At 35.7% G+C, this 12,391-nt stretch overlaps 1 protein-coding gene across 1 annotated transcript; it reads left to right on the forward strand.

Annotated features, from left to right (window-relative positions):
* The first annotated feature begins 1,724 nt into the window (after window positions 1-1,724).
* Window positions 1,725-11,814, forward strand: LOC104216203 (protein GAMETE CELL DEFECTIVE 1, mitochondrial). Its single transcript, XM_009766206.2, has 4 exons — window positions 1,725-2,349; window positions 7,112-7,350; window positions 10,981-11,170; window positions 11,320-11,814. Exons 1-4 carry the CDS (start codon window positions 1,921-1,923, stop codon window positions 11,536-11,538), a joined length of 1,077 nt encoding a protein of 358 aa, XP_009764508.1. The 5' UTR covers window positions 1,725-1,920; the 3' UTR covers window positions 11,539-11,814.
* Window positions 11,815-12,391: the final 577 nt, after the last annotated feature.

Raw genomic sequence — 12,391 nt, forward strand, 5'->3', positions numbered from 1 at the left:
ATCTGCCTATATAGAAAGGGTCTTAAAATGCTTTTACATGTACAAAGTGCACCCATTGAATACACCAATAATTGTTCGATCACTTGAAGTGAATAATGACCCGTTCCGACCTCCAGAAGAGGATAAGGAACTCCTTGGTCCTGAAACACCCTATCTCAGTGCAATTGGTGCATTTATGTATCTTGTTAATATTACAAGGCCTGACATATCATTTTCTGTTAATTTACTAGCAACATATAGCTCTTCTCCTACACGAAGATATCAGAATGGGATTAGGCATATTTTGCGATATTTAAAGGGAACTCTTGATATGAGTTTGTTTTATGCTAACAAAGATAGTGCAAATCTTATTGGTTATGCAGATGCATGTTATTTATCTGATACCCATAAAGCTCGATCTCAAACCGGGTACATATTTACATGTGGAGGTACTGCCATATTATGGCGCTCCACAAAGCAATCTATTGTTGCTACTTCTTCAAATCATGCTGAGATAATAGTTATTCATGAAGCAAGTAGGGAATGCATATGGTTGAGATCAGTGATTCATTTTATTCGAGAAAACTGTGGTTTGGAATGTGATAAAAGATCCACAATTTTATACGAAGACAATGTTGCATGCATAGCCCAATTGAAGGGAGGATTTATAAAGGAGATAGAACGAAACACATTTCACCAAAATTATTCTACACACACGATCTTCAAAAAATGATGACATTGATGTGCAACAAATCTGTTTAAATGACAATCCAACAGATTTATTCACTAAATCTTTGCCAACTTCAACTTTTGAGAAGATGATATACAAGATTGGAATACGGAGACTCAAATATCTGAAACAAGGTTTTCATCAGAGGGAGTAAAATATGCGATGCACTCTTTTTTCCTTACTAAGATTTTCCCCATAGGGTTTTCCTTATCAGATTTTTAATGAGGCACCTAATAATGTGTATTGCTAAATATGTGTACTATTTTTCCTTTACTAGGATTTTTTTCACGGGATTTTTCCTAGTAAGATTTTAATGAGGCACATTATCTTTTAATGAACATCCAAGGGGGAGTATTATAAATATATTATATTATAGATATTTATTTAGTACTCCATTGTAAATAAGCATCCCGAAGAAGCTTATCCAAATGGGACTCCACCGTAAATATGTTTATCTATTTAGTACTCTATTGGAAATAAGCCTCCTGAAGAAGCTTATCACTTCGGTACCCGATTACGGATAAACATTACCTCCGGTAGAAGATTATTCATATCTGGTACAATAATCTTATCCTTTCAATACTCTGTTATGAATAAATATTACCCCCAGTAGAAGATTATCCATACCTGGTATTATAAGCTTATCCCGTCGGTACTCCATTATAGATAAACATTACCACCAATAGAAAATTACCTATACCTGGTACAATAAGCTTATCCTTTCGATACTCCATTACGGATAAACATTACCTTCGGTAGAAAATTATCTATACCTGATACTAGCAGCTTACACAACAGCTTGCAGTAGCAGCTTATACACCAACTTACTTTCTTCTATAAATAAAGGAGATTTGAGTACATCAGTTTGAAGTTGAATAATATAAAAAAATTTGTATAGTTATCTTTACTTTTTTGTCTTTATTTTACCGTCTTTATTTTATAACATTACGGACCATTTTGAATTTCCCTCAAACATAAGAGATTTTAAATCATTTTTTGCCTTTTTCCTTTCTCCACCTTTTTTTAAAACCCACTCAATCGTGAAAAAGTAAAAAAAAAGTAAAAAATGACGGAAATCCCTTAAACCCTTAAGTTTTCTGACTTCTCCCTTTCTCTCGCCGGAAACGCTCAAAAACAAATACTACCACCATATAGTAGCTTCGTTGACTCAGTGAGTTCATCTTTAGGGTTTTATTTAACAGGATTCAGCAATGCGAGCTCTTCAACGAATCTTAACAAACTTGTCGCAAAACTCACTTCCCAAACCCTTAAAAAAATTCAACTTTGTCAAACCCTTTTCTACTGGCAATAATGATTGGAGTTCCAATTTCGGAGGCACCGGATCATCTACAGATGATTTGGGTTGGGATGTGGGTTCGAATTCATGGTCTACTGGTTTAACAAAGGAGCATTTCGATGGAGAAGTTGTGGGCCGACACATGGGTTCGGGTCCGCCTCCGGGTTCGGGCCCCATAAATGTACCATCTGGCGGCCCGTCTGTTGGGGGGTTCAGTTCAGCTAGATGGACTGATGAAGAAATGGATAAAGTGAAGGAGCTTCAAGCCGAGAATCGAAAAGGGAAAGCTTTTGTTGATGGATGGGATGCGCGGATGAAGGATATCAGTGTTTTGATGAAGCAGGTCACACAAATAAAAATTCTCTATTTTTAAATTTGATTAATATGCATTGCTGAGTAAAGTTTTTTCTTTTTAACTACTCCCTCCGTTTCAATTCAATTTATGTGAATGTATTTCCTTTTTGGTCCGTGCCAAAAAGAATGACCTCTTTCATTATTTGGAAACAATTTAACTTTATACAATGATTTATAGCCACACAAAATATACGTTGACTCATTTTACACCACAAGTTCAAAAGTCTTTCTCTCTTTTCTTAAATTCCGTGCCCAGTCAAATGTGTTCACATAAATTGAAACGGAGGGAGTACATTGGTTAGGGCAAGTTACTAGCATAATTTTTAGGTTATTAAACCCGTGTTTAGTGTAGACACCTACTGATATCTTAACTGATCAAAAACTCAAATAGAAACTTCCCTTGTTTTTTTATTTATCTTATATACATTGCAGTGTAAAGATTTTTTTCAAACAACATCCGTTAGGACAGGTTAGTACCATAGTTTTTAGGTTATCATTCCATGTTTAGTGCGGACAATTACTTGATAATGCACTCTTAACTGATTAAATATTGCAAAAATTTGTCTAAGTCTTGGTGGGCAGAGTTACCTAGTACTTGTGTGATAGCAGCTAGCAGGTACTCAGTGCAATAGCCAAGGTGCGCGCAAGCTAGCCTGAACACATCTGTCATTAAAAAGATACTGCAAAAATTTGATTTAGTTAATTTTTTGCACTGCGAGTTTTAAAAAGTAAAACTCTTTTTTTCTTTAATGCTTTTATTTTTTGAATTTTAATTGTTTGTAGTTTTAATTAGAAACGATGTTGGTATGAGTAAGGATAGTGTAGGCTGATTAGAATTTATAGGTTTATGTCTTACTTACTAGCAGTGATGGGCTAAGCTCAATGAATGTTGGAAACTTATACTGCATAGGGAACTTTAAATATATGAGTTTTTGAATCCCTTTGACATAAGGGAGCTTTAAAACTAGTGGTAAGAGGGTTCAGAAATTGTTTTAAGCTCATAAGTTGGAATCCTAGGTGTGGTATTTTTTTATTTTTTGAATCCCCTTGTTAGGATTTCTGATCTACCACTGTTTACTAGAATGGGTGTTTGAGCATATAGGGTTGAATTGTCTAATTTTGGGTTGATCCAGAATTAGTTTTCTTTAATTTTTGTGTATTAAGTTTGCGTACTTAGAAACTATACAAAAAGTAAGGTAAACTTTTATAGTTTGAATCAGAATTTTGATAATTCTGGAAGTATGTATGGTCTAGATTGATTAGAGACCGTGTATGGTACTTGCTTTGTTCCCAAAACTCGTTATGTGGTTCGGTGTACAAGGGTTAGATTGTTTAGTTTCCATTTACTGGCTAATTGTGAAGTTTATTTTCTCCCTCCATTTCTGTTTATGTGAACCTATTTGACTGTGCATAGAGTTTAAGAAAAAAAGAAAGATTTTTGAAACTTGTGGTTGTAAACATGCCATAACATTTGTGTGGCTAGAATTTTTTTAAAACTTGCAGTGTAAAACATGTGATACCATCTAAGACTAAGGGGAAAACCACTAGAGCTCAAGTACTCAAACAGGTGGCTACTGAAGTTATTTATTCAATTTGTAAAGAGAGAAACAACAGAGTTTTCAACAAAGAAGAAAGAAGTGCAGACATCATAGCTGAGGAAATAGCTTGTGTCTTGTCACATTAGAGCCTCTGTAGTGTCTAGGAGATTTTTGCAAAAACTTGTCTTTTAGAGTAGTTGGATAAATTCAATTTGATTTTGTGTTTATGCTATTTTAGGTAAAAGGGTAAGAAGAAATCCTCCCTAGGAGGTGTGCTTCTTCGCTCTTATTATTAGCAAAGCGTTTCTTTTGTTTTGATATTAGTGTTGTCAAAGGCTTATTTAAGGCGCGCTTAAGCCTTGAAGCTCAGAAAAGTTTGAGGACGTTTTGCCTCGCTTAAGCTGCGCTCCAGTGTAGGCAAGGCACTAAGGCATACGTACTCATTGTCCATGAGTTTTATCTTGAATCGAGCAGGCATGTGCATTCGATTTATCGATTCGATTTTGACCCTTATCAATAATTATTTATTGATTATCCATTTGTACATATGCTTATCGTTATCGTTTCAATAAGGTTTCCATTTTTTTCGATTTCGATTTATCAATTTTTGGGGCTTATCGATTCGGTTATCGATTACACCAATAAGAAAATTTGTGGGATTCCACGGAAAGTATATTGCTATAAACACGCCTAACTAATATGGACAAATATAAGCTAAAATAAGACGAACACCGTTTATAACAAAAAAATTGTGTCAACAAGCACATGCAACGAATCGATTCTATTTTCCACTAACACTCCAACGGTATAAAAAAAATAAAAATACATCATCACGGCTAAAGGAAAAGGTAATTTTTTTAGTATATCTTATCTGTTTATCGATAAACCGATAACCGAAGAGGACAAAATCGAAATCAAAGTCGATAACTCGATAAGGAAAATTTCGAAACCGAAATCGAAATCGATAAACCGATAAACCGATATCGAGAAACCGATAACAAATAATCGATTCGATTAATCGATAAACCGATTCGAATGCATACCCCTAGAATCGAGCGGTACTAAACAACAAATATTATCAGCAAATAAGTGTATTAGTTGTTGAGGAAAACGTTATGCATGAATTTGTTATTTTTTCCTTAACTTACATTATATTTTTAGGTTTTCCTTACTTGAACCATTTTTTACTAAAGCTCACAGTTAAATTACGCTTTGGGCTTAAAGCCTCAATATGCCTAGAGCGCGTTTTAGAGCTTTTTGCCTTTGACAACACTGTTTTAGATACTGATTGACAGTATGCCGAGCTGGCTTAGCTGTGGGTTTGTATATATTTACTTGGTGATTAATTAAATTCTTAACTACCAAAAGATGAAAGCTTCTCAGTAAGGTAATATTGGAATCCTAAAATTAAGAGTTTTCTTATTAGGTGGGTTCATTTGAATAAAAAGGAAATAAGTTCACATATTTTGAAAGGAAGAGAGTATTAATTACTAAGGGCTCATTTGGTACGAGGGATAAGGGATAATTAATCCTGGGATTAAATTTGTGATGAGTTCATCTCACGTTTGGTTGGGATAAAATCGCGCTATAACTAATTCCGGGATTAGTTATCCTGGGATTGTAGTGTTATTTTTATCCTTATGGGAGGGTGAGATAACAATCCCGGGATAACTAATCCTTGTTTCCCAACCAAACGACCCTAAGTGTTTATTATGACTTCTCTCTGTTCCAAAGGCCATTATACCAGGCCACACTAACTTTGATCACCAAACCAAGTACATTGTCGCACGCTGATCTATAATGGCCTTTGGAAAAGGGAAAAAACCATAATAAATACTTAGTAATTATACTCTCTTGCCTCTATACCTTTTTTTGGGGGAAAACAAATACTCTCCTCCTTTTGAAAATGAAGTAACGTATTAAGAAATGGGAAAATTTCACATAAGAACAACTGGGCTTCCTACTTTTCAATTTTATAGCCCATATTTCAATTTACAACCAACTAGCCTAAAAATAATAGGCTAAGATTCAACATCCAACTCCAATAGGTTCTCAAAATTACTATTTAATTTTTTAAAAAGTTTGCTCAAGCTTTTAAGTTAATTTTTGAATCAGTAACTGTGACTCAAATATTAGTTCAACAAACCAAATCCATTTGGGTGGTGAAAATTAGATTTTTAACGCTTAAATATGTGGGTTTAAATTCCGAATTTGATTTTGTGAGAAATTTGGAGTGGGTGTTATTTAGACTTGTTAGAAATAGTATAAGGAGGTTGTATATAAAATTTGCAGTCGTTTAATGGAGATTTGGATTGGTTTTGAACAAGAATTGCAACTGAAAATCGTGGAAGAAGTTCGTCTACAGACGCTTGTATAAAGGTGTATAATAGTGTATAATATGTGATTATACACTCATATACACTATTATACATGATTATACATAATTATACAAAAAATTGACTTTGTCTTCTTCCTTGCGTCTTTTCTGAAATTTAACTCAAATCTTGCTCAAATCTACTCCAAATCACTTCAAATTTAAATTTTGAACTCCTTTTGATGTTTTCAATCAATTGGAACAACATCCAATCCAAACAACTAACAAACTCAAAAAGTCCTATTTTCGAAACCAAAGCTTTGAATGGCCTTCATTGGTGGACTTCTACACTTCAATTTTTTTACATTCCAACCAGGTGACATAGGGGGAGAAGCAGTAATGGCGGACGGCCCTCTTGAAGCATATGCAAAAAAATGTGAGAAGAAGAGAGTGAAAGCAATGGTTGTGAGAGCACAAATTTAACTCCATAGCTTTTAGAAGCAATGGTTGTAAGAGCACAGATTTTGAATTTGCAAGAGCTACTGTTTTCAAAATACGTACAATATGGGCTAGGTCGGATAAAACTTAAAAACATGGTCCATTTTTTGTTATGGCGTGAAGTCATGTGTATTTTCTTGTAATTCTTTCTTAAGAAATTGCATATGTCGTAATATTGCAAATCAAACTTAAAAAGTGTTCGAATACGTATTGAAAAACTGTAGTCATCATAGTCAAGGAATCTCTTTTTCATTAGCTTATAAAGTGGGATAGGGAGAAATTAAATTTCCTGTTGTTGGTTATGTTACAACATTAAGAACTCGATGAAGAAATAAGGGTATGAATTGGTAGTATCCTAACCAACTATGATGGATTATTAAAATTTGGTGTTATTGGAGCAGGTAATGGAGCCAGGTGCAAGGGGGTCTTATTTGAAGGATTCAGAGAAGACAGAAATGTACAAGAAGCATAAGGAGAACCCAGAGTTGTATACTGTTGAGCGCTTAGCAAAAGATTACAGGATCATGAGGCAGAGGGTTCATGCAATTCTGTGGCTTAAGGAACTTGAGGAGGAGGAAGAGAAGAAGCTTGGACGTCCATTAGATGACTCTGTAGAGCTCTTGCTTGATACATGCCCAGAGTAAGTCATTCCGCCGAATCATTCGAGCTTTTGTCGTAACGTATTACTTTTGTCCAAGTTTAATCTGTTTTTTTGTACCTTTTTTGTACCATTTTGGTACCTTTTAATAAAATTTTACCTTATAAAAAGAGTACTAATAATGTGGTTTTGTTACACCAGCATTGGTATTAGTGCCGTATATGATTGCTTAGTCCAATGTATATGCAAATTGGCTTTAGTAGTGGCTTATTGCTGATCGTGTGAAGCTGAGGGTGAAAACTTTTAGAATTCATATTATGTAGTTGTGTTTGTCACTGGCTGTTCGGCTGGTGGCTATATCTATATAATCCTGTTATTTGTTTCTTTTAGGGCAATCAGAATATTAAAAGAGCATGTGTTCGTTATATTTTCAACAGGTATCAGTGACATAATAATTGGCTGACCACAATGTGACAATGAGAATGGTGGGAAATAGTTTGAAGTAACAAATAGTCTTGAATTGTCTTAGCAACACTGGTAACATAACTAGTTACAGCTTTAGTCCCTAGTTCTCTTGGTAAGACCATCTTCGCAGCACCCTGAATTTCGTTTGACGACAACATTGTTTGTCGTATGTACCTTGACAATGTTGCTGCTGCCACTGCAATTCTCTCAAACATGTCTCCCATCAGATTATCTAATATAGTCATAGATTTTGACGATATTTCCATATCTGGATGCTTGTTTCATTACCTATATATAAGACCTATATAAATATTGGTCTTGCTAACATACTACATAGTATGCTAGCAATGTACCCATTTCTGAGTTCACCAAAATATAGTTCATCAAAACAGGGACCTTTTCGTCTTTCGCCTGAAATTCTCTATCTGCAATTTCCTAAACCCATCTCCGATTTCCTCCGTGTAGAAAAGTTCTTGTCCGAAGCTGGCTATGCAATTTCTCATTTGTTTTTGAGGAATTTTTCCATAACTGCACTTTCTGCTGTAATTCTAACTTATTTTATCAGGATTTTTTATAGAACTACAATTTCTTCTTCAACTATCGAATCCATAAATTAGTTAGCAGAAACAAAATGATCGTAGTTAAACTTTTTAGCAAGAAGCAATAAATTCTTAAGAGGAAAGAGGTCAGGGAGCTCTAATGGAGGCAACCACAAATTTCAAAATGAAGAATCATGTAAGGAGAAAGGAATAACTTTGAGAAAAGTAGCAGACTCGCAGTAATGAGCAATGGCAAAAAGGCTTTTGTTTTGCCATTATGGTTGAACTTAATGAAAGTAATGATAGCCACCCATAACAGACTGCTTGTTTAATGGAGGAAAGAGGATTCTGAGGAGCACTGTGTCTGAGACATTGGGGAGAAGAAATGGGTGTGAGGAGTGAAAACTGTAGAGAAGAAATGGGGTATGTGATTGAAAGGACAAAAAAGTCCCTACATGTAATGTGCTGGCAATAAATAATAAGGGTATTTTGGTGAACTCAAAATAGGTACATTGCTAACATACTGACTTCATGTAGTATGTTAGCAAGACTTGTGTGTATGTGTGTGTGTACATATATATAAAATGCATGGAGGGCTTACTCCACACAACCTGCGGAGCCCCAGCTTATGTGATGGCGCCAAAGCTGACATCTGGTCTTATGGGGTGATCTTATTTGTCTTGTTGGCTGGTTATCTCCCATTCCATGACTCAAATTTTTTGGAGATGTATAGGGAGATCAAGAGGGCTGAGTTCAAATGCCCTAATCGGTTCCCACTAGAAGTGCGGAAATTCCTTTCTAGGATCCTTGACCCAAACCTCATACAAGGATTTCCATTGCCAAAATAAGTAAAAGCTCCTGGTTTAGAAAAGGTTGGATTCAAGCAATGGGGGAACCAAATTAGAAGATAAGTAAAAGTTTAGCTTAGATGCCAATGCTATTATCGGTGCCTGTACGAATAACAGTATCTCTTCCTCTGCGTCGAAACTAGAGTTTGCCAAAACCTACAAATCTAAATGCATTTGACATCATCTCTTTTTTAACTGGGTTTGACTTGTCTGGTTTGTTCATAGGAAAGGATTAGAAGGAGGAAGTGCAGCTCACCTCAATGAAGCCTCTCCTTCTTCTATCATGTCCAAACTTGAGAAAGTTTGCCCGAAACTAAAGCTGGAAGTAGTGAAGAAAGAAGCTGGATTTATAAGATTAGGGGATTGAATGAGTCCATTGATGTGGAAATATTTGAAATTACTCCGTCCTTCATCTTGGTTGAGCTGAAAAGATCATATGATGATACAGTGGAGTACCAAAAGATTCTGAGACAAGTTATAAAGGCTTGCTGTGGAGGAAATTGTTTGGGCTTGGGAAAGTATGCAGCCAATTAATAGTTAGTACTTAGTAGAGACACTAGAAAGAGCTTTTGATCTCTTATATTCACTCTCTAAGTTGTTCTCACTTTAGTATCAGTATTTAAAGTACTAACTGTGTGTTTGGTTCTAGTCCTAATAGTCACTTTTACTACGTGTCAGCTTGTTTTAGACACTTGTCGAAGCATATTACAGACAACTTATCTTTAAATATTTCTTTGAACAAAAAAGTTTTTAGGAGTGTCTCAACTTCAAGTAGACCATGGGAAAAGCCTTGCTCAACTTTATGTTTTTCCATAGCGAATGATCACTCTAGATTCATAATTGTTATTGGATTTGATTGTTCACTTTCGTGGTTCTTTATTTGCTGGATGGATAAACACACATATTCTCATTATTACGCGGTTAAATTTATTTATGCCACTATGAAAGAATTGTTTAGGACTAACCTAGAAGGTACGTGTTCGGAAGCTAAATAAAACTTGGAAAATCCACCAACCTTACTTTGAAGAAGTTAAAGTTTAACGGATGTGATTAAAGACTTCATTGTTAAACCGTTATGCAACAGCTCTTCTCTCACAACTTTGTTGGACACAGGCTGTATGATACTTGTATGATGTATAATATGGACGGTCAAGAAAGTGGAACCAACTATCATATATCTTGTCGATGTTATTTTGTAGCTTAGAAGAGGAAATAACTCATACAGTGGAAGTTGTTGTGTGGGAACATGAAATGTATGCACATCTTTAGTATAAAATGCTTGTATTGCATTTGTTTTAGGTAAGTTTATCATTCTAAGCGGCAATGTGTGTGCGCTCTAACACTATTCCTGTTGCTGAAACAACTTATATTGTTCCACTCATGAAGACCAGTGGTATGCATTCGTGCTTGTTATTCGTCTTGTCAAGCGTGTTTAGCTTTATTTATTCTGAAAAATACAGTATTAACTGACCTCATTTGAATGCAGCAACTTTGCCTTGAGATGTTGTGGTGAGTGGTAGAAATAACCTCTTCGTATTGTAGTCTTATGTAATCTCAATAATTTTTACTATAGATCTTCTCTAGCAATGTTCAACTTTATCTATCTTGAAAAATACTTTATTATTCTACTTCATTTTCTCATGGCATCTTTGCCTTCAGCAATATCATGGTGAAAGGCCTATGTTGTCCCCGTGCTCAGCACGGGCATGCTTGCGATAATCTAGCAATATGTTTGTGCTGGTCGTCCGGACACTGTTATGAAAATTATCACTTTATTAACCAAACCTGTGATGGCAATAATTATCTTCCTTGTTGTGCAGATTTTTCAATTCTCATGACAGGGAATTTCATGTTGCAACTCTTCCTTATAAACCTGACTTCAAGGTCATGCCTGAGGGCTGGGATGGGACTACCAGGGATCCTGATGAGATGCACTATGAAATATCAATGAAGGAAGATGAGATGCTGTATCAAGAGTTTGTCCAGAGGATGAACTTCAACAAGATGAAGGTTAGCATGTCTAGGGAACCAAATGAAACAATAAGTTCTAACCGTAATGATGTGACTTATTGTTGCACCAAATTAAGGTTTTGATCTCTTATGTGTACTATTATTCTGTTTTACTAACTCTGTGGTTTGCGGTTTTGCTTTGGTTTTAGATGGCGAATAAAGTGAAATGCCACAAGTATAGCCGCAGGCGTCCTTCAAATGGCTGGAATTTCACTGTTGAGATGCTAGGATCTCGTGGCAAGCGTGGGAATGGTGGTGGTTGGAAGTTCATTAGTCAACCTGACGGTTCCAGCCGACCCCTTGATGAGTTTGAGAAGATGTTTGTCAAGAGAGAGACCCCACGCCGGCGGAAGAAAATTCTCCCATGATTTTTCTGGCATAAGGCAAGGTAGATTCCAGTTAAAAGACATGCTCTTAAATTGCCAGATTTTCTCATAAGTGACACATTTCATGTGCTTTGGAAGGATTTTTTTTTTTTTTTTCGTTCGCCAGAGCCAGTATGCTATGTGTTATAAAATGTCTTTGCAGATTGATCGCAAGTAGTTCTTACGGCTCCTGTACCTCTCATCAAATTGGTTAAGTCAAAAGTTATTGTGGATTATTTCTACCTCCATAATTTCACATCGTTTTGTGAAAGATTACTACATCTGATTTTGTATGCTGTCTTTGCTATTTCACTTTAGATACTCTTCACAAGTTTTTAAAGATTTTACCAGCATTGAAGTTCAGTATTTGCAAATAATGAAATATTATTTAGGCCAAACATTTCCGTGCTTTAATTGTATCTGCTCTCTACTTCCTTTTTCTTCTAATCCTTTTAATCTTTTATGCTTTTGGAAGGGAATTGTGTGAGCATTTAAACAATAACAACATACTCAGTATAATCCCACAAGTGGGGTCTTGGGAGGATAGTGTGTATGCAGACCTTACCCCTATTTGGCGAGGTAGAAAGTATAATCCCACAAGAGGGGTCTGGGGAGGGTAGTTTGTACGCAGATCTTACTCGTATCTGACGAGGTAGAGGCTGTTTTTGATAGACCTTCGGCAAAGGTTAAATCTGACAATGAGCATAAAGGTGTATAAGAACAACAACAACATACCCAGTAATATGCCACATCGTGGGGTTTGGGAAGGATAATGTGTACGCATATCTTACACTATTTTGTGGGTAAGGAGTATAAGAATCAGAGTAAATATGCCACTGAAGCCTAGCTACTCTAT

Source organism: Nicotiana sylvestris, chromosome 5 (genome assembly GCF_000393655.2).
Source record: "Nicotiana sylvestris chromosome 5, ASM39365v2, whole genome shotgun sequence".
In the NCBI taxonomy this organism is placed as follows: Eukaryota; Viridiplantae; Streptophyta; class Magnoliopsida; order Solanales; family Solanaceae; genus Nicotiana; species Nicotiana sylvestris.